General features: G+C 41.5%; 1 protein-coding gene across 6 annotated transcripts in view; it reads right to left on the reverse strand.

Annotated features, from left to right (window-relative positions):
- chst11 (carbohydrate (chondroitin 4) sulfotransferase 11) overlaps window positions 1–23821 on the reverse strand; it is a 114834-nt gene that overhangs the window by 53683 nt on the left and 37330 nt on the right. For 2 of the 6 annotated variants that reach the window (XM_054800966.1, XM_054800967.1), the window contains 2 exons: window positions 22536–22602; window positions 22103–22143 (listed from right to left, as the gene is read on the reverse strand). In XM_054800966.1, coding sequence (XP_054656941.1) covers window positions 22103–22143; window positions 22536–22573 — 79 coding nt within the window. In that variant the 5' untranslated portion in view covers window positions 22574–22602. Of the gene's footprint in view, window positions 1–16698; window positions 16905–22102; window positions 22144–22513; window positions 22603–23821 lie in introns of those variants that run through there. The other 4 variants (XM_054800968.1, XM_054800969.1, XM_054800965.1 and 1 more) reach the window with 4 other exon arrangements.

Genomic DNA, 23821 nt, shown 5'->3' on the forward strand with positions numbered 1-23821 from the left:
AACATTCAGACGGTATCTTTCCCATGCCATCAAAAGTGGTATTTAGAAAATGAAAAATACCAATTCATTGATGATTCATTTTCCTCAAAGTAGATGATATGATGCATATTTCCAACCCCAAAATGGACTCACACCTTTGCTATGTGACCAATTGGGCCACACCCAGCCAACTAGGACATCTCTTACCATTGTGGCACTACCATCGCCATGGCAACACTGTCGCATTTGCAAAGCGAGCTGGTAATAGAGGAGGAGGAATGCGTTTGGAGCTTTTTTTCCTCCCCCCTCCCCTGACACATATTTCCATCATTATTTGCACCCCTTTCCACCTGACGCTTCTGCTATCTTTCCTCGCTCTTCCAGCTCGTTGTAATAAATATTTCCAGAAGCCGATGAATTTCCTCAGAGTCCATATATGGTGTCAATATATGTGCAGGCTTACACAAGGAGAAGACAGACAGATGGGCCCTCTCAGACTGAGAGTGACGGATGAGCTTCTCTTGGGGCCGCCTGGCAAAAGCTGCGAAGCTCAGAAATGAGTGATTACAGGAGAGATCTAATATCCGCTTCAATACATTTTCTACATCAGAAGCGTCTCTTTTTGTGGTATAGACATCACTAGGACAACCAGCCTCCGGTAAACCTCAACCTTTATCTCTGCAGCACATGGTGGGAGGAGTGAGACGTGCTAGCAATTGTTTCCGGCACATTCATCTGTCAAGAGAGAACGGCACCAGGAGTGGAACTATACAACGGGAAACAATGTCAGCGTCCTGTTTGTGAAAATGTGTTTCTGGCATATGCAGCAGCAGCAAGCGACAGGAGCCATTCATCATCTCAAACGGATTAGACTGACAACCGCGAACGGTTAGCTCGTTGAATTATTTAACTTCTACAGGAGCCATTTGCCACACCTTACGTGCATTACATGACTATGGCCTATTACAGTATTAGTCCAAAAAATATTGAAAGACAAGTTATATGTCGTATTCTTGTCTCGAGGCGTCACGTCACACTGATGAGACATGACGTTTTATTACCTTACCTTCATACTGCATGGAGTCAGCCATGGCATTTCCGAAAAAAAGTTATCCTCTCATTCCATGTGGAAGTGGTAGGTTTTTGGCTTCTTGCTTTGCTCTTCTTCCCTACTCCATTTGAAAACCCTTTCTTAAGTAAATTGGAGAGGCTAACTAGTTAGCTTGGTAGCTTGCTATGCTAGTGGTGGCCATCTCCTATGTCCTGGCAGTGATCAGTGATCCTGTAGCCTGCGCAATGAGGTGTAAACAAAGAATGATAAGAGTGTAAAGGTGACTGTCGGGATGTTATTTCGTGCCTGTAGAGCTCTAATAATGGTAAAAATCATATTTAGAAAGTCATAAACAGGTTCGCTATCCTACTACGAAAACATTCCGTTTATTAATATTGAATCCTACTTCACGGAAATGCACTTATCACGATCGGGTCTGGACGCAATTAACTGTGATAAACGAGGGATTGCTGTATTTGTATAAAGTATTGCACATAGTAATCAGGTCGTACACAAACCAATGAGAAACTCTTCACAACCCCATCAATAGCCTTTTTACATCAAAAGTTAATTCATTTTAACCTATAATAAAAAAAAAAAATGACGTTTTTGTATGATTCAACACAGAAAATGAGGACGGTTGTAGTAGTAGTCGATGTTTTGGATTTGCATTTGTTAAGAAGATCAATCACTTCCTGTTTATACGGTGGTGTCATTCCATTCCTCTCCATGGTTGGTCCAATATTTACAAAGTAGTTATTGAAACGTAAACTGCTGTGCTCATATTGTCCTTTTTTGAATTTCTATGAATAAAGTATTGATATTGGCTTTCTTAGAACCCTTCATGGCGCTGTTTCAGAAGTCCCAAGTTGCTCTAATGCTGTTTTTGTTCTCGTCTAATCATCGACTGTAGTATTGTCTCCTCCACACTCTTAAGATGCTCATTAACTTGTTTTACTTCTGCTTCTATAGTTCTTTCTTTTAGACATTTTCTGTATGTGTTTTTCTTGTTACAAGTTGCTCATTGATTTTTTTTCTTTGCCACTTTATCTTCCTTGAGAGCTCTGTGCAGAACAGCGTTATCCTCCTGCAGGACCTTAATATCATGGCGCAGTGCTCTGTTTTCCTCCCTATTTCAGAGAGGATCCTCTTTAAGCTGTTATTCTGTGATTGTAAACTTTCAATCTGTGTTTGCAGGCATCCAAGATCTCGCCGTATTTGTACTGTAAGATCGGGCCGTAATTGTGCTGCATTCTCCAGCCGCAGCTTCTGCAGGGCACATACAGCATAACAGCAATTCCCTCTCACGACTCCCTGTTCCCCTTGTTGTTTTGTTGTCTTGCACTGTGTGGCATCGCTTTGAACTTCAGCAGTCAGCTGGTTAGCTCGGCTTGCCGGCGGCGCTTGTTTCTCCTCAAGTCGTTCGAGGCGTCTGTTCTTGTGATCACGATGTGTGGTCAGGAAAGCGCCAAAACAGTTCAAACTTTGGTAGCGAGAGAGGAGCTTTTGCCTCGAACGCCCTTTCCGGTCTGCAGGAAGTGACATTAGACCGGCCCTTGACTTAATTTCAAAATTTAAAAACAGGCTTCGCTACACACCTTAAACTAAAGCCTAGACTTCTGCCATTTATCTGTCAGTCAGCTACACAAGTGGGAGCTGTGTGCTGTTTTTCTTCAGCGAATAGTCTGTAAATCTGTTCAGATGTGACTGAAATAGTAGCACTGTTCCGCTACTTAATGTTGCGTTGTTGTGCGTGATATATGGCATCGAAAACACTGGACAAGTGCAAAGTTTCAGCGTAAAAAGTAAATAAAGTGCATAATAGTGCTTCTTGGAGACAGCCACAGACACACAGAATGCCATGTTGTCAGTAGGGCTTACTAAAAGCACGTTTAAACCTCTAGATTCAAGCATCAAAGCTTGATTTTCAGGGCAAAACACTTCCAATACAATATGATTCTATGTGGGGGGGTTTTCCTCCTTCACTGCCATGATCCATAGCAAATTGTACCACTCTGAATTGGGTCACTTGTAAATCCCGCCTTAACGTAACGCTCTCCTTTGCTAACACAGACTCTAACTTCATCTTGAAGGGCTTAGCATCACACCAACATGCTGCAGTGGACGGGCTGAACTGGGTTTACAACAACTGACTGCGATTCAAATGTCACATTAGAAAATTCAGTTCAGTGTTTGCCAGCTAATTTGGCTTAATGAATATGAAAGAAATCTGGCTCCACTTCATATGCCACTACAGTATAGTGCAGCACTGCGTTGGTGTGTGCCCACGACTTGCTGAGTCAGCCGGAGGACGAGTTTGCCTGCTCGTCTCTGCCAACACGACCGCTCTGACCCCTTTTGGAGGAGACTCGACGTTGAAAGCGTCCAGCCCGAGCTGACTGCTGCATGGAACCTGCGGGGAATCTGCATTGTACTTTACCATCAGCCAAACAAATTGGCTGGGAAGAAAATAAACCACTGGACAAAAGGACATATGGTGGAAATAGGAGATGCATAGAAGAAGATTTATTTGGGGATATGTGCATGTAATTAGGCAGCCACTACCCATATGCTGAGTTTTTCCATATTTGAACCACAGTTGCCTGCAAATAACTCAGATCAATTAGAATTGTCTCAACGTGAACTTGAATTGCCTCCATCAACTTTTCACGTTTGCATTGCCTGTCATAGTATTTTATGAGCAACAAGAAAGGCCTCATATGAACTGAAGAATTAACACTTCTGTGACGAAGGCTACCAAAGCCACGGGCGGCGCTATAGTGGCTCATTTTAAAGCTTTTTTGCCCAGTCAGAGGCCAGAAGAAAGTAATTCGTGGAAAAGGCACAGCAAGACATTTTACAAAAGTTGTTAAGCTGAGCGGGAGTTTGCGTGAGTTTAAAAGGCCAAAGAACAAAAAAAAACGTAGTTATAGATGCCAACAATGTTCATGTGACATTATATGTATCATAAAAGTCAGGTTGCAATACGTTCAGCTCCCATTGTTGTTGAGTCAATGACGAAAAAATCGCCCTCAAAATTGAAAAGATGCAATTTCCTCAGTGAAATACAATGAAAAGCTTCCGTTCATATTCACATTTGACTGCATATAACAAACTCTCCCAGCTCAGCAGACATTACACTATTAATAGCAGACTTCACGTCCACTTCAACGTTCTGTGCAACTTAAAAATTGAGAACGCTGTCTGCGTGGTTTGGACTTTTAATGCTGCAAAGATGAAGCAAGTTTCCGACTCGATATTGCCACAGCGAAAATGGTGAATTGCAACACACACAGACGCACGCACACACACACACACACACACACACACACACACACACACACACACACACACACACACACACACACACATTCATCCGGCAAATGCCTCAAATACCGAAGACTGGTGGCATTTATCTGTGTTTAAAGAGCATCTTGGGGTCTATTAGTTCTTGTCCTTAGATGGAACCGTCCAAATTTACAGAAGCATGAGGACAAGGAGGGGTGTCCGGTCCCAGTTCTTCTGTAAAGTCTCCCAGTAGCTTACTTGAGTTTGAATGTTCCTCCAGCAGCCGTTTAATGAGGCATGGCTTGGCAGTTCCTCCTCTTAATTAAAGCCATGACTCACTTCTCTTACACCAGGCTGTCTACATCTGGCAGCAAAGGACACACACTGTCAACACATAACACTCACTGTAAACGCTCTTGGCAACCTTCGAGGGCAAGGGAACCTAGGAGGACACTGGTTGATGCGTTCCCATCGGGAATAATAATGAAAATAAAAACAATCTGTTCCAGGGTGAAACTTTCGCCATCATAAAACTGTTTATTATGCAGACAAAGTAAGGATGGACACTGGACAGACTTAATTTCCTTGATTATTATTTTCAAAATATTATTTCCATCGGTGATGCGCTCTGAATGTGCTGAACTCCTTTTTTTAAGCTAATGTCATATTGAGCTGAAAAATGCTTCCCTCTGGAGGTATATTCATGTTCGTTTTTTCTTTAGAACGCAAACTAGAGTGGAACCTTGGTTGTCGTATGCCCCGGTTTTTGCATGATTCCGTTTTCAGCAAAAATATGTCTATGGTTTTTGTACACAGCTTCAGTTATTGTACAGCCATGAGCATCCAAACAAAGCATCCACCTGTTGGTGACTGAGTCTGTCTGAAGAACACATAATGGTTCTTTTTGAGTTGGGACACGAGACTGATTCTAGCCAGGGAATCCTTGAATCATCTTTATTGTGTGTGGTGGGGGTGGTTTATTTGTTCATAGAACGCACACAGAACGATCAATAACTCGGACAACAATCTCGTATTCCTTTGTCTAATAAGCACAGTGCGCCATGCTCTAATGAGGCATTCGGGAGCACTGCGTAGTTCTGAGTGTGAGATGAATCTGTGCTTTTTTTAAATCATACTGCAAAGAAGTTACTAGTGCCAGAACTTTGCTAAAAGATGGTGAGAAATAGGGGTGGCAATCTGTGGCCACCTCACGATTCAATGCGATTACAATTCAGAGGCCTGCGATGCGATGATAAAACGATTATCGATGCATCTTTTTTTGTGATCAAGAGTTTGTCCGTTTTTTCATGCATAATTTGTTTCCTATATATAATTAAAGTGCAGCAGTAGCAGCATGTATAAAATTAACAAACGTCATCATATTCTGAGTAACCAACATAAAAAATCTGCCATTATTCACAAATAAATAATAGACTTCTGTATTCAAACTAAAATCCTGAGCATCGAATCTCTGACAATATTTTTGCTGTATTGCAAAGTCAAAAACAGCTTTCAAATATAGATTTCTTTGCCGGCGGCCACAAATCCTTCGCAATAAAAGTTGCGATTGACTTTGTGATTCGCTTCGCCTTTCCGGGTTAGGTGGAAAATTAGTTATCACCTGCTCGATGGTTCTCTGGTTGGCAGCAACTTCTGCTGGCTGTTTTTCGGGTGGAAACGTGCTATGTGGTTTCTCATATTTGTCGTGTTCCCAAACTATTTTAAGCTTTTGGGAATTTTGGTAGCGTCTTACACTTAGGTGCACCACCATAAACTGTCCGGATGGCACTTCCGCTTTCCGTCTTTTTTTTGTTCCGTCAGCATCGATTATTGACAATTATGAATCGATTAATAATGAGCAATGTCCGCATCGTGATGCATCTAAGAATCGATTATTTCCCCCACCCCTAATGAGAAAACCTATTGGATTCAAGAAAGAAGTGGTAGTAAAGTACAAAGGCAAATCCCGAATTTTAAGAGCTCGGGGGTGTTTGGCTTAAGAGGTGTGTAATGGGCTCCTTTAAAGACAAGGGTGTCCAAAGTGCATGTTCTTATCGGTGGTCAGCATATTGTAAGAATAAAATTAATTCATTATTTATGAGATATACAGTATTATTCGATATTACACTCATTTGCTTTGTTACCTATAGCACAGAGCAAAAATATCATCTTAGCATACACTGTATTGACCTACACTGGATTGGTTTTAGCATCTTTATTGTATAAAACAATATGAAACAATAAACGAAACACTGAAAATGGCCTCCCCCATCCAATTTTTCTCGGCGCAGCCTCTCTGTGGAAAAGGTTTGGACACCCCTGCTCTGATGTACTGAGAAGATGGACTGAGAACTTGTGTACGAACACACTCTCCATACCGCCCACCCACTCCTCCAGGAGGTAAACAGACTGAGATCGGGCCTCAGCGTCATTTGTCAGCAGCTAAAAATAGCCTGCGCCCTCCTGCCTGGCTCTTATTAATGTCCCAATGTGGCTAATGTGCCACGCTCCCTTACTTACTTCTTGGGGCGGTGAAGACCTAACAACTAAATCAATATTTATCGACGAGAGCGTGTGCGATTACATTCTCATGTCCGCCCCTCCCCAGTGATGGCGAGCGTTGCTGTTGAGTCATTTTCAGGGGATAGTCTGTCAATACTGCTATACAAGCTGTACACTGTACACTCGAAAGTACAGTTGTCCCTCATTTTCTGCCGTTAATTGCTTTCCACACCCGAACACACTTATTAATATTTGTTTACATCACATTGCGCAACACTACTGTAATGCGCAGGCTACGGGATCACTGCAGGGACGTAAGGGACGGCTGCCGCTCATAGCATGTAGCAAACTACCGAGTCAACTTGTCAGCCTCCAAATTAATTGTTCTAAACTTATGAAAGGGTTTCAAACACAGTGGGGAAGAAGGACAAAGTAAGAAGCCAAAAACCTTCCACACGGAACGGGAGGAGAACTTTTCGGACATGCCATGGCTGACTCCATGCACTGTTAAGGTAATGTAACCTATGTAATCATCAATGTAACATTACTGACGCCTAGTGAGCAGAATACTGCACATGACTTGTCTTTCAATGTTTTTAGACTAATAATAGGCCATAATCAACCAGGAAACAGCAATCATTTATTGATCAATTCATTTTTTAAAACCCACGATAGAGCGAGAGACGACTATACATTCAAATTTAATTTCTATAGTATTGTCCCTTTGTTGTTGGAATGTGAGATCGTGTATCTTCTTCAAATTTGAACCAATGAATGTCCTGTTTGTTCAGACTGCGGGTGCACAACATTGCTTTAAATCATCTCCAATGGACCTCTGGGTGGTGATTTTCAATTCACATAAAATGAGCATAAAAGTGATTTGATTTTCTCTAGGATCAAATTATTTTGTTATTGCCAGGAGGAAGTAAAAAAAAGTCACGTTCTCGCTTATGAAAATAAACATTTTTCTCCTATTTTAACACGTGGCTGTCTTTTTAGTGTCAGTCTTAATGACATAATAGTGTTGTGTATCTCGGGAGATAATTAAGTGGTTTGTTGTCCATGTTTTAAAGGCCTAATGAGGCCTGCAGAGCTGCTTGCAGTGATTCAAGGAGAGATGTCCAACCCTTCCCATCAGACACACAAATGCATAATTTATCAAACTTCAAGGCAAAGCAGTCACAGACGGGTGCTAACAGAGGGAGCAAGGTAAGCGTAAATGCAAACCACAAGGACTTGGCAACCGCGTGTGAGAAAATGTATTCAACTCAAGTGAAATACAAAACCAGTCTGGACTCGATTCAACTAGATTGAAAAAGAAGCTGATGGAATGAAGATGAAATCATTATAATCATCTTTCAGAGACGTTGCTCCATTCCATTCTATTCCATTCCATTCCATTCTATTCCATTCTGTTTTCTTCTGCTTATCCAGGTCCGGGTCGTGGGGGCGGCAGTCTCAATAGGGAAGTCCAGATTCCTCGGCCTTTTCCGGTTCCACCGGGAGGACACCATGGCGTTCCCAGGCCAGCTGTGAGACATAATCCCTCCAGCGTGTCCTCGGTCTGCCCCGGGGCCTTCTCCCGCCTGGGCATGCCCGGAACACCTCATCCGTCCGGGAGGCATCCGGACTAAATGCCCAAGCCACCTCAACTGGCTCAACCTCTCGCACAAGCTCGGGCTCCTTCCCCACCAGAGAAGGGACATTGCATGTCCCAAGAACCAGAACCCAAGAACCCTTGACCGCCACCCAAAGCACATTGCACCCTTATGCTTGCCCCGGTAGGTGGTGGGTCTACTGGGGTGGGGGGAGGGTTGCTACGTGGCTGAAATACACAATATTCACAACTAAGGAGTCTCCCAAAAGCAGACACCCTTTCCCACAAACTTGCCAGATGTCAGTGTGGGATATATGAACATCTGCAGGCAGATGGTTTCCATGTTTTACTTAATTGCTGCACATGGTTCAAGCACCATTCACCCATTTGCATGAACATTCCTTCGCGTCCATTACAAGCACAGTAAAAGGACACAATTTGGCAGATGTATTTATATGGGCCTTTTTTTAAAGAGAAGATGTTGAATTCTTTTGGTCTCTGAAAGTGAAAGGAAATGAATTCTACAGGCTCAATCTACATTTTATGATTGTTGCAGGCAGGTGCTGGGGAGCTAACAACCCAGCACACTGATGACTCAGCTAATCCCAGTCATTCATGTGACTGCCTCCGATATATGGAAACCACCTCATTCACAAATGTCAAAAAATAAAAACATTTGCCATTTAATGTTGTCTGAAGTGTAACTTTTGTCAATCACATTTTTTGGGACGAACGAAACAGATGCTCCCTACCTTAAAAAACAGAATTTATGTCCTACACGTCCTGAGGACAGTTCCTGTGTGGGGCTTCAAATGTGCACACAACTTCACACTTTACAGTAGTAAATGCAATTGTGTGCACACTCACTGTGGCCAAAGGACACACTGTGAAAGGTGCATTTCTAATGGGAAATCGGGAGGACGCATTAGATGTCTGTACTGATTTCCCGGGAGGCTTCTGGCAGAATCTGAAGGGTCGGCATTTCAGGACGTCAGTGCTTAAAATCACGTTTCTGTTCTCGCATGACTGCATCTCAGTCACTTTTACAGTCCTATTATTTCATCTCTGGGAATGAGTGGTACAAAAAAAAAAAAAAAAAAAAGCCAAAGCAAAAGCTAACCATGCAAAATTTGATGCTTTCTGAAAAGAAGTCTTGCGAGATATGCTTGGGTCTCATGCACAACAAATCCACCCGGTAAAAGACGATAACAACCATTTGGAAAAATCCAGCCACTTAATGACATAGAAGGTACGGCCGCACCCTAAATCCTAGGTGGCCGAGACCAGCAATAGACCAAGACCTGCACACAGAAACCTCTGACAGAGATAGATGCTCTTCTTTTATTAAAAGAAGGCTGACCAGTTCTGATAAAACTGTTGCTATGGCATTGTGGACGCTAATATATTCAGGAGACAATGTTCACAAGCCACAATTCAGTTCATTCTATTCCTGCCAATGCAAACGATTGTATTTAATGTGGGAGGCGTGGGTGGTTTTATTAACCTACAGAGTATTTGTAAATGGTTGTTGACTCCACTGTTGCATCTTTCACATGAAGATCATTTATAACAGGAAACTCGCATTTCTAAAAGGGAGCCCGGTGTCTGATATACGCTCGCCAAAAGCCTGATAATCTGCATGGATGTGTAATGACTGTCGATGCTGGAAAAGTCCAGGGTTCATCCCTCTCCACACCCCCACCCCCGTCCCCCTGAAGTGCTGCAATGGTAGATGTAGGATTTAGGAACACAGCTGGGCAGAAAAACAGAAGATCACACAAACGGGACGCCCGGGACGCACACTCACGAAAGCGGTGTGCGGTATTGGGGCAAGTGGGCCAGCGACTTTTGTCAGGAGTGGGTGCTGCGCAAACGTGCTTGCAGGAGCATGAATGCAGACAAACCTATCTAACCTGAGTGATAATGTCAAGAAAGAATGAACCCTCTGGTAAACAAACCAATACAAACTGGGGGAGACAACACCACCCAGGAGACAGGAGACCGGCGCCAATGTCGAACAAATCTAACTTGGTCGTCTAACGATAAAAAAAAATCAGAACAGGAGTCCATGCCGTTCCACTCTAACGTTAGGGCCCTATGATTTCCACGTTCGGAATAAAAACGTATCATTACGTCACAGATCATTATGTCAATCTCGCGGAAACTGTCATAATGTGCACGAAATGCTGTCATCATGAGGAGAAGGAACGTTTGTGCGGGGAAGTATTTCCCCGGCGTACTGCTCAATCATGTCAAAACGGCCACCTGAAACACCGGGAAAAGTTGGCGAGAAAACATCGTAACTCTTCTCTTAGCGGGGTTAGCTTAGTTTAGCAGAGCATGCTAGTGCGGTTGTGTGTGTGCAAATCACGCTGTACGAGCGTGCTTTAGAGAGTGTGCTTTACCGCTTGTTAACGCAAACCAGCGCTTTACGATGCACGCTGACGTTGTGCAAGTTCTGAGTGAAATAAGGATGAGAGGCGCTTTCATTCTTCGCAGAGCTCGTCTTAAATCGTCCACAGACATTCTTATCACACACAACACACTTCCAGCCTTCAAAATAAGAGCGCTGTTCGCCACAAATGAGTGCAGAGGATGACGTACCATTAGAAAACTTAGCCAAGCGACATCCGTTTCTGGAATGCTGGGCAAAATTGGCCAATGATGTATTGCATCAACAAATGTAAAGAATTTTTAATTTAATTAACGAAGATTTTATCTACTGTGACAGAAGTACACACTGTGCTGGTAAAATATGTGTGAAAGGTAAAAACTGAACTTTTTTTTAATGGAATTTGGGAAAAAATAACAAAAATTTCATAGAGCCCCACACACTGTAAGTCAGGGGTGCCCACGCTTTAAAATGACCAAGTCCCAAAGATCTACTTCCATGACGTCACTTCCGGAAATGAGACTGCGAGCTCAGTTCACCATGGCTGGCGCCATGAACTATAAATGTCATTTTTTGGTGTAATTTTTGGTTATTTACCGTTCGCTTTCAAAAATCGAACAATGTAGAACATAATTACAAACAATATATAACATATTTAAGCAAAGTTGATTAATCATGTCAGGGACCCTTTCAGTTTCGCCACGGGGGGAGCAAGAGCAAATCAGGAGGGGCGCTTAATGTCAGCTACAAAGTGATGATTATGCGACCGACCCACCCTACCTTGGTGATCAACTGGTAGCTCGCGAGCCACATAACCTAGCCAACTGTAAAGGGATTACTCCTCCGCATGTGCACCGCGTGTGTGGTGTGTGTGTGTGTGTGTGGGGGGGGGGGGGGGGGGGGGGGGGGGCAGCCATGGCGACTGTATTGCAATCGCTCCTCCAGAGTTACGTTTGACAAACTTTCATAATAGAAAGCAATGGAAAGGCTAGAAAACCAGTCTGCAAACTCAAAATGAAGACGTGTCGTTTAACTGACGTGGTTTCTCCTCCACATGCGATACAGAGGGTGGATGAGAAATTGTAAGTGCATGACCCAATAGACACAAAAGTGACACGCTGTTGTGTAAATATGACAAGACAGAACATGAAATTGGATAGACCTCCTTGCGGGGTGGAGGGGCCGACCTGCCGGAAGCAGTAACACTTTAGGGTCGTGTGTTTTGCCAATTCGTCATTAAGTGTGTTTTATTGTTCATCAATTACTATTACAGTGATTAACTTATTTTTACACTTGTAGGACGACAAATAATGAGGGGGTACTTTAAAAGTGTGTGCCTTCCTTACTTAAGAAATATTAAGAAGTGCATACATAAAAGAACTCAGCCTTTAAATCTGCACTTTCCGTCTCTTCTTTGCTCATATAATAATATTTCTACGTTTCGGATGGTTGATTCCTGATTACGGCTGTCCCGTGGTTCAGCTGACCCCAGTGCAGTCGTCAGATGCGGCTGACAATGCCGCACGCCCGCACCGAAGCAACTAAGGTGAGGAATTTTGAGTTTCCCGTAGAAATTCCACACTGGAATATGTCATTCTTTCCCAAGACTCTCACATTCTATTTTTTCATTCTTTGTTCCCTGACAGATGCTAAATGAGTGCACAACTTTTGAGTCACGTGCACGTCACAGCTAGATGTGGCGGCATAAAACAGAACAGCTCTGCAGGCTCAGCACGCATGCACGCACGCACGCACACACCAAAATATATATCCCAGAGGCATTTCACAAGGAAACCAAACAAGCGGCGCACAGAGCACACTTCCTGATTAGCCACAAAGAGGAACGGCGGAGACAGACCACTCAGACTTCTGTTGCAGTCACAAAGCGACGCTTCGACTAAATTCACAGAGACAAGTCACATGTCCACACCCAGAGCAGTCACAGCCACACTAAAAAAGCAGCCCTGTTGAAACATCACAGAGCAATCTCCAATTACCCCTTAATGAGCGTTATTCAACCAACAGTCTGTTTGCGCTTATGCGCCATCAGCAAATAAAATCTTGTCTATGCTTTCAAAATCAGTGTTTGTTTTGCAACACGCTTCTGCTACCTGAATCTTTGGACTCTTTATTAAAGAAGAGCACTAAGCAGCTTAAATGCACGTTTTATTCCAAGTTGTGCTAGAAAAACAATACTACATGAGATAAACTGGTAAATGTAGGCATAAAAATGTGCTACTTTAGCACGAAAATGTCATAGCCTCTGATAGGCAGCATATCAGTTCTTGCAATCAGGTGCTGTTACCGTACATTTCGTTTATTGGGATGTTGCGCTGTTGTGAGTTGAGGCTGTTCTCAACAGAATTTTAGAAGGACTTCGTACAAAGAGTACAATATCTTTGGGTATTAATTGAATTAGCACTGAAATATACGTACATCAACAACCTAACCATTTTTATAGGACAAAATACAGGGAGATACAATCGTGAGCGTACACTGGGAGACCAGACAGTATTCTCAGCCCTCTTAAACATGCCGGAACCATGGAGACACTGTGCGGAACTAACGTGACCAGAAACAATGGTGATGTGTGTCAGATATTCCTTGTGTTGTGGCGACCGTGTCTGCCTCCATATATACAGTATATGCCTGTGTGTGTGTGTGTGTGTGTGTAGACAAGCAGATTGTGAGACAGCGATGGAGTCATCAAAGAAAGAATGTAAACAGATCAAGTCAGAGGCACACAGGAAGTCCACAGCACAAGCACTGATATTTACAGACACACACCATCATAATGCCATGTGTGTGAAAAAATGTTTGCCCCCTTCCCGTTTGTCACACTTCAGTGTTTCAGATCATCAAACAAATGTAAATATTAGTCCATGACAACACAACAGAACACAAAATGCAGTTTTTAAATGAAACTTTTTATCATTAAAGGGGGAAAAAATCCAAACCTACATGGCCCTGTGTGAAAAAGTGATTGCCCCACCTAAACCTAATAACTGGTTGGGCCACCCTTAGCAGCAACGACTGCAACGAAGCGTTTGTGATAACTTGCCAGGAGTCTCTTACAGCCCTGTGGAGGAATTTTGGCCCACTCATCTTTGCAGAATTGTTGTAATTCAGCCACACTGGAGGGTTTTCCAGCATGAAGCACCTTTTTAAGGTCTTTTTTAATAGCCCCCCGACCATCACACTACCACCACCATATTTTACTGTTGGTACGATGTTCTTTTTCTGAAAAGAAACATAACATTAGATGTAATGAGACACACACCTTCCAAAAAGTTCAACTTTTGTCTCATCAGACCACAGAGTATTTTCCCAAAGGTCTCAGAGATCACAAAGATGTTTTCTGGCAAAATTGAGGCGAGCCTTAATGTTCTTTTTGTTCAGCAGTGGTTTTCATCTTGGAACTCTGCCATGCAGGTCGTTTTTGCCCAGTGTCTTTCTTATGGTGGAGTCATGAACACTGACCTTAACTGAGAGGCCTGCAGTTCTTTGGATGTTGTTGTGGGGTCTTTTGTGACCTCTTGGATGAGTCGTTGTTGTGCTCTTGGGGTAATTTTGGTTGGCTGGCCACTCCTGGGAAGGTTCACCACTATTCCATGTTTTCCCTATTTGTGGATAATGTCTCTCAGTGTGGTTCGCTGGAGTCCCAAAGCTTTAGAAATAGCTTTATAACCTTTTCCAGACTGACAGATCTCAATTAACCTCAGTTAAGTTATGTTTTATCTGTGGGGCAATCACTTTTTCCACACAGAGCCATGTAGGTTTGGCTTTTTTTTATCCCTTAATAATACAAACTTTCATTTAATAACTGCATTTTGTGTTCAGTTGTGTTGTCACTGACTAATATTTACATTTCGTTTGATCATCTGAAACATTTAAGTTTGACAAATGTGCAAAAAAATGAAAAATCAGGAAGGTGGCAAACCCTTTTTCACACCACTGTAAATACAATCTAAAACTCCTGGATGCAAATATCCTTCTAAATAGCAGAGTCATAGTCAGATCCCATACAAAAGTCAGTCAAGACTCAATTCTATTATCTCAATTTCTTTCCCAGGAGCACTTGTGAGGCTGTCGAGTAGACGAGAGGTCTCACTCGGGGCAAGATTTCTAACTCAAGGACGGTATGGTGCATTTTCATCAACATGAGCAAGATTTTGGCAGAGGCAGTGTGAGTAAAAACACAACTCAACCAATCATTTATATTGATACCGTCCCTCTCAAGGCACTTTCGATATGGAGCAGATCCAGGGCCACGCTCTTCACATATTAACACGAAGCAACAGAAGGCATACGTGGCAATACAGTATCGCACATCGATAGGACAGTGCTTTTTTCCAATACTGAGACTGGTGCGTGATAAGTATGAAAAGCGCTTACGACACATCCCGGTATCCATGTAACTGAAAAGGGATATATTAAGCAGCCAAAAATGAAACCATTTACTACAAAAAACACTTTTCTCGCATAATTTTACCATGAAAATGTCCAGTAGCTGTTTGTTTACTTATTGATTAATTTATTGAGGGATTTTTTCCCCCAGCTAACTGGACACAAACAACAGCAATGGGGTGTCTTCATTTTTTACACATAACTGTATGGATTTATTTGTGCACGCGGACTCTTCTTCTCCTGAACCACTGCACAAGGGTGAAAATTTCTCAAAACATGCACGCCTACAGCGGTGCCTGTGTTATTTTTCTGACAAATACACCACATGGCATCATTATTATTGTCATCATCATCATCATCATTATATGGCATAATATTGATTATTTCAATTCATAAATGAAATTGCCTTTTTTTTATGTTTTATACTAATTTCAGATGGCAGAGATGCTCGACTCCTTAAGTTAAATTTGAATGCTAACTCAAGAAAACAACAGTCCACTTAAGACAGCCAACTAGTTGAAACTGAACAGCGCCTCTGCTGGTTGCAGCCAAGTAGTGCAGCTCATTTTGCTTCTGTTGCTTCATGATCATTTCCTCACAACAAAGCAGACAAGCATTCTTAACTGTCAATTAATCTACTAATCCATTATTGGGCCCAAGTTTTAAGACATTTAAACAAACTTGCGCACTCTAACATGCTTTCATTGGGCATTTTTTTTCCACAGTAGCGTAAATGGGAGCGAATACGGAGACAAAAAGTGAAGCAGCAGCTGCTGTGATTCAGCTTGTACTCATGGAAAGCAAGCAGGCACAGTGCATGGTTTCCACTTTATACAGTATTACAGTAAAAACCTCCCCACTGGAGGTCAGCTTCTGTCCAGTAATTCCATACAAATGTCGATAGTATCTATACCAAGGGTAGTATCAGATCGATACCTAAGTGATGATATTGAAATGATCAGTTATCTTCTGTCTATTTTCACAAATATCTGTGTTATTTTTTATGTTATTGTTATATTGTTTAAAAACTCGGGGTTTAAGTTCTTGGACACAGGAGGGCTTTGGCTGCAGAAAGAATGACATTTTTGCTTTTGTTTAGTTATTTTGCACTCCTGACTTTGTCTCAAACAATTGTATTATTATGTTGTTACAATTACTGATATTGTTGTATTAATAGATTGTTAACAAATTAGTTTGACATTTTTTGTACCTTAAATGCCCTGTGTTGTATTGTGATTATTATCATGACAAACAAATTAAAAGCATTCAATAATCATGAAAGCACCTGTATCGGCAATACTGCTCCTGCATTTGCTCTGTATTGGATCGACACCAGAATTATCAGTATCGCCCAGCCCCACTGTTCAGTCAGTGCGCTCTTTGTCACACCTTTGATTTGAATTGTGCCTGCTTCAGCATCAAGAAGTGCGGATTAAGTGCCTATGTAAATGTATGAAGAAGAAGGGAGACAAGGCATCCTACCTGGTTGGAACATACTTTGGAAATAAAAGATGACCAGAATAAAGGATCCCAAACAAGTGGCAAGTACCATCCGGCATATCCTGCTCATCCTCATGAGTTCGCTTAAAGTCTGTTTCATGGCGAGGAGGACAAGGGAAGGAAAAGGTTCGGCGTGCGGTGGTGCTGATGAGGAGAGGACTGTCCGCCAGCCGCCGGTCATTCAGCTAAACGCATCCTACACGGAGCGTACCATTGCAGGACAGCAAGAAGGGGGAGGTGCGACTTGTGCGGAAGTGCATCCCCGCCTTTCAGGAAATGGGCGCGTCTGCACGTACGCTTCTTTCTATCACTTTAGTTTCGGTTTAAGAATCATTACATTTTTTTTAAACTCCCACTATGAGAGAGTTCGTTTGTTTTACGAAAGTGTTTCACGTGTCCACCCCTTTCCTTTGAACAAAAATGGAATAGACTCCTAATTAACATCGCAGCTAACACCTGTGTCTTGCCCCATTGTTTTACGTTGTAAAAAATGTTGTTAAAGATGTATTAAAAACAACAAAGCTACTACAAGCACAATGTTATTTTTTAAATCCCTTCACAAGATTGATTAATTAAATATCAATGGATTAATCCGTCTTCCTACCTCGCCAACTATGCAAGGGCTACTTAGAATTCCATAGTGCGGTGGTATTCAACGGGCGGCCCGCGGGCCAAATCTGGTTAATGAATGGCATCAGACCCGCCCGTGAGTTCAAAACTTGGGAGCCACTCACCACAGCACTCTTGTCATATAGAGGCGTTTTAACCATGCATTTTTGTAACATGTCCTCAAAAACAGCAGAGCACGCTTGTCATTGTATTGACTGGGATTCCATTGTGCCGGTGTCTAATGAAGTGTCCCTGTTAATGTACTGTAAGTATGAAAGTAATCAAACAAGTACAGTACTGAGGCTGTGCTTGCAATTCAGGCAGTGGTTACTGTTCAGTGTTTAGCATTGCTGCTCATTGTAGTAGTCTAAGCACTAGTGCCAGAAATAGCAAAGGCAGACAATGGCAACTCACACATATTTTTCCTCCATATTATACATTTTTTCTTCAACTATGTGCTCAAAACACGCTTCATTTCCATTGCCAGGTACAGCTACAGTGCCATCTAGTGGTGAAGCATTGCAAAAGGCCTGAATACTTGCCAATGTACACATGCAGGGATAAACATCTCTAATCTTTTTGCAGCATCTTTACAGCACAGTGCAGTGGTATATTTATTGAGCTGATTAGACTCCAATGTCGTTTTCAGGTACTCAGCTGTGGTGCAATCGCTTGTTTGTGCAAGCCTGTCTTGTCATTGGGAATGCTGCACAGGTGGTCTGTTGATAACACACAGAAGTGTGCATGTGCACTACATTCAAGATGATGGATGGGGAGGAGAATTAACATGACGTCCTTGTAGGTGGCACACATCCATGTCACATGCTTCCGTAGTAGCATAGATGTGTTGGAGAAGGGAAACATTCATGGTCAGAAACACTCCATTTCTCCTGGAGCAGAAATAGGATGCAACAGTGGAAAAGCAAACAGTACTTTCAGAATGCTGGCCTAATGACTGAGTAAAAAGGGATTCATTAAAGGAGAAGCATTTACAGATAAACACTATTGATTTAGATAATTCCATGTTTGCCGTTTAGTTGACTACATGAAATTAAGTTTATAAAACCCCTGGGGCTCACAGCAAAGCAATAAAGACAGGCCATTAAACCCTCTAGCTAGGTCTTATCACTCTCCTGCAGCCTTTAAAAAGGTGTTAGATGGCAGCATCTTATCTTTCCTCATGCTGACTGCTCAACACAAATACATTAGACATGGTGGATATTTGAAAATTGTGCTTTAGACATGGGATTTCAAGAAATAGCATTGCTTGTATACCTAATTAAATTGTATAGCTTCATAGATAGAGCATAATGTTTATGCTCAATTATGCAATGAGCATTGTTGAATAATGGAATGTGTACAAAAATCTCTAACAAAAGTGGAAAAGGCGGCTCTGGAACTGCATATGGACACACACATTTAATGTAACTATAGTAGTAATATATATATATATATTTTTTAAAAGATTACTTGAAAAAGCTTTTTATTATCATTATTATTATTATTATTAGTAGTAGTAGTAGTAGTGTTGCATCTTTGTGGGGGAATCATGAAATATCCTTAAACACACTGTAATTAGAACCCACTTACTTTTTGGTTACTCACTATGGCTATTGTTAATGGTGCTAATTCAAAGAAAAAAAAAGAGCAAAAGGTAAAAGAAAAGGAAAGGCGAAAAAGGAAAAAAATATTTAATTATATATTATTATTAATAATAATAATAATAATTATGATCTATTTAATATTTTATTTGTTACACTGCTAACTAAGAAAGGGAAACATCCCCCCTGGTGGAGGTAAAAAGGGCCCAAACACTTGAAGGGTTCTGTTGCGTTTCAAAACACATTCTTTGTATTGGTGTAAAATTGCACTACGTCATACTGAGAGGTGTTTCTAATATTTTGCACCGCTCACACAACACATGAATACAGTGTTCCCTTGCTCCATCACGGACTCACGACTTGGCGGATTTTTTTGGTGCAATTTAACGCCTTTTAATTTTTTTTTTTTTTTTTTTTTTACAGGGTATGAATGCTGTTACAGGCCGAGCCTGGGCCTTTAGGAAGTTGAGTGTTGTCGTTCTGTGCTTTAGCGCGAGACGGCGGGGTCTCTGTTTATTCTCTCTCCTCTGTCTGCACCGCTCGTTGTCTTCTGCGTCCTGATTGATTAACAATGGTCTACGGCCAATCTCCTTCATGCTGTCTCTTACGTCTCTTGTTGTGGTCATGGCTAGCAAACTAGCTAACCGTGTGAGCTGCTTGCTAACTACCGATATGGTAAACAATAGAAGAAACAAGCTAACTGTGAGTTTTCTCCCTGACAAAACCCACAATGTCGACGAAATGTTCTGCACCCAAAAGGCAGAGGAAGCCAGCCATCACACAAATGGTTGGACGTCTGGACATGCTGACGGAAGGCAGACGAAACACGGCTTTAGTGCGCCTTTATGGAATACTGTAAATGTATGTTCAGTTCATGGAGGACAACAAGGAGGAGTAAAATACGACGACAGGACAGGATCAATATGTTTTAACAAGGATACATCCGAACGGCGCCAGGACGACGCGGCACGATCAGATGAGTGAAATATGCGTGAGTCAATTTCTTGTGTCCAACCTAGTAGGTTGATCATTAAAATGAAATTTGAACTTTGAAAATGTTTAATCAAGAGAAAAACGTGAGAAAATGTGAAAGCCTGTCTGAGAAAAGTGTAGAAAGTGTATTGTGGGGGGTTTTACAGCCTTAAAATATATATAATAACTGTAAACAAATAAAGTTGGCTACTTCGTGGATTTCACTTATTGCGGACTATTTTGGGAACCTATCCCCCGCGATAAACGAGGGAACGCTGTACACAGAACATAAGAATAGCCATCAGCTATTAGTATTCCTGCTAAATAACTAAAGTAAAGCATCCTCCCTGATGGATTAAAAAAAAAAAAGTGTATTCTACACACAGCACAGTCCCTATGTGCATGTTTGTCATGTGATGACATCACTAGACAGTCAAGGTCAGCATGCGTTCATAGTTAACACTCTGTCACAGCAGCCAATACTGGTAACCCTCGGCAACCGTGATTGATGGCTTAGGGCTAACTTCAGTATTAATGCCTGGACATCCACTACACTCACTCTGGGTCAATGAGGTGCAGTGCCCCTCGAAGAAAAATACTAAGAATCAGAGCTTGAACTGAAACATTCTGTGTGAGAGTCATTCATTAACATCGTGCAGGTCCAGCGACGTCCTCACTGAATGTCTTATTAATTACGTTTGGAACAAGGTCCTAACCCCTGCAATGTAGTGTGGGATTAGCAGATGCAGAGGTACCCTCTGAGTGACAGGGTTTTAAAAAGATATATATTGAATAATTCAAACTGGCAGCAAACTCATTTGAATCCACCGCTCTGGCATTGACCTCAAGTCAGCGAAGCGCTCTCAATGATGGACAACCTCGAGGACCTCAAACTGAGGAAATATTTGCTCACAATAACCACAGATCGTATTGTATTTTTATGATGCCCTTGGCGCTGGGGAAAGTGCACAGACTGATAAGCGAACACGGACATACTATTTCATACAAAGAAATTCATAATTACACAAGAGAATTCCAATAATAATTCCTTCATCAAACAGCCGTTGTGCATAAAGTAATGAAGTCATAAATTAAAACACAAGCAGTATGTAAATGTGAGTCAAAGATCTCTATATGGCAGGAGCGCTCTGCTCTTTTTAAGGACCTACTGCAACAACACTAGTCAAAGATATGACAGGAGTGCACTGCTGTTTTTAAGGATCTACAGCAAAAACGCAAAATCAGAGATTCTTTGTGAGGGTCCAACCAATACAAAATCATCACAAGAAGCACACTGCTGTATTTAATAAGATATTGTTAAAAACGCTAAGCAAAGATCCTCTAGAACAGGGGTGCCCTAACTTTTTTCCACTGCGGGCTGCATACAGACAAAACGCGGGGGCAACTTTGATACATTTTGTACTTTAAAGATGCTAAAACCAATCCAATGTAGGTCAATATATGCTAAGTCATTGAAGAATTAGGAATAAAATAATGCCGGTAAATATGGTATCACATCAAAACTATCAATAGGCTTTACATCAAGTCTCACTTGGGTAATTAAAGCAACTACGTGTAATATGTGTGCTGTAAATATTACATATTCAAAATCTTTTTGATGCTACACTGGGTTCTCTGAGAATGGCATTGTCTCATTGTTGTTGCCATAGTGACAACAAATCATCTAATCAAGTGGTCAATAATAATATGGACCAGCCTGTAACACCACATTAGTTATTGGTTTATCACACTGGATTAAAAGGAGAGGAATCCATCCATTTTCTATGCTGCTTATCCTCACTAGGGTCGCAGGTATGCTGGAGCCTATCCCAACTGACTTCGGGCGAGAGGCGGGGTACACCCTGGACTGGTCGGCAGCCAATCGCAGGGCACATATAGACAAACAACCATTCACACTCACATTCATACCTATGGAACAATTTAGAGTCGCCAATTAACCTAACATGCATGTTTTTGGAATGTGGGAGGAAACCGGAGTACCCGGAGAAAACCCACGCACACACGAGGAGAACATGCAAACTCCACACAGAGTTGCCCAACGGAGTTCCGAACCCAGACCTTCCCGATCTCCTGACTGTGCGGCCAACATGCTAACTACTCGGCCACCGTGCGGCCCAGGAGAGGAATCCCTGGAGCAAAACAAAAAACAAAAAAAAAACTATAGAATTGTTTTATTGTCTTACCTTGACTTTTTGCCAAGAAAAGGCATCCAAGAGTGTCAAAACTAAAAAGGAGCAAAGATGTTAATGTAGTATTAATTATAAAGCAGTCAGTGAGTAAAACAATGACACACTGGGGAGAAACTAAATAATTAAACAGCATCCTTCCTCTTAATTGCAAAGCAGCTCACTGATCAGGCCATTACCATAAGACCATTAATATGATAATTACCTGAGCTGCGCCAAGGCTAAGTGTGTGTTATAGACTAGATAAGTGGTAATGGCGAGGTCGAGCAGGTGATGTGGTCTTTAACCCCGCAAGTGGAGCAGGAATTAGAGCAGGGTGGATGTGAAGGCAGTTGCAAACAAAACATACATATGAGCTACAACATATTTACAAGTACAATGACAAGACAGGAATGGCAAGCGCTTTACCTCCACCGTGCCTTCTACACACCAAAAACAGTCCTTGCTCACGGGCCTCAAGAAGTACATGCTGCACAAAGCTTGTTGAGGACGTCTCCCTGTCAAGGAGAAGATGGAGAAGTCAGTTTGGATGTGGCAGAGGACAAGTTGCTATTGTGCCGTGATGGATCTGTATGTCAAAGATGTGCAAGTAGATCTGCACCGTTTGTCATAAAATGGATTAAAGTCAATACAAAACAATACTGAATAAAACAATAAAATTCACTTCCATTCCATATTAAATAACATAACACCACACTACATTTTATTTTATTTAATAACATAACAACGTAAAATTTGATCTCATAACATAACAAACATTAAATTACATTAAATTAAAGGATTTAATGGCATTACAATAGTCTTCCTACTCTTCTGTGCCAAAGTGACCCTAAACTGTGAGATTACTCTGGTATACCCTGGGTATAGGAATTTCCAGTTGGATTTAGGTCTAGGCTCCAGCTATGCTTTTTCCTAAGGATTCCTCTTCTTTTCACACCATTCCAGAAATTTGTACCAAAATTGTGTTTCATCTTCATCTTCCTATAGGTTTTGTGCAAAAACAAATCATGATCGAAATACTTTACCTTAATCTAGCATGTTTACGGTTAGGTTACCAGTTTGGGACTACGTGGCATATGCTGCTGCAAAAGTCCACCTTACTTGGATGTTTTTGTATTTTTAAAACCACGTGTGCCATAGTCCTTCCACGTTATTAGTCAAAGATTTCACAGTGCGACATTACACTGACTTTGGCCTTGTGACAGCTCGGATCATTTTGAGGGCTTTCATGCTCTTCTAGTAGATAATGGCTTTTATTATGGGAAGCAAATAACAAGGAAACCCCCACTACATCATCTGAAATGCATGTGGGATTACTCAGGGCCACTTTAATGGCAGGTATGTATTACCATTTTGTTATTAGTATCATTTAGTACGTTTGACTGTGATAACACTGCCATTTAGGAATACATTCTAATCGTATCCAACCAGATTTTATTTGCTCCCCAAAGATATAACGCAATTTTAGATTTTAATATCATAATATGTTATGTTTTTCAGTTTAAATTTGTAATATAAAAAAAATAGTTTTTTGTAGCTGTAGTTTGTAGTTTTTTTTTTTTAAATAGCAATTTTAGGAAACAGTATATTTTCGTCTTCTGAATGATTTTAAACACCAACACATCAAGGGAAAACATGCCATCAGTTGAAGAATAGGATTTTAAATATCAAATTGTTTTTCATCACTATCTTATAGTCTTAAATTAAGTCACAAGT

The sequence above is a fragment of the Dunckerocampus dactyliophorus genome, chromosome 15, assembly GCF_027744805.1.
Source record: "Dunckerocampus dactyliophorus isolate RoL2022-P2 chromosome 15, RoL_Ddac_1.1, whole genome shotgun sequence".
Taxonomy (NCBI): Eukaryota; Metazoa; Chordata; class Actinopteri; order Syngnathiformes; family Syngnathidae; genus Dunckerocampus; species Dunckerocampus dactyliophorus.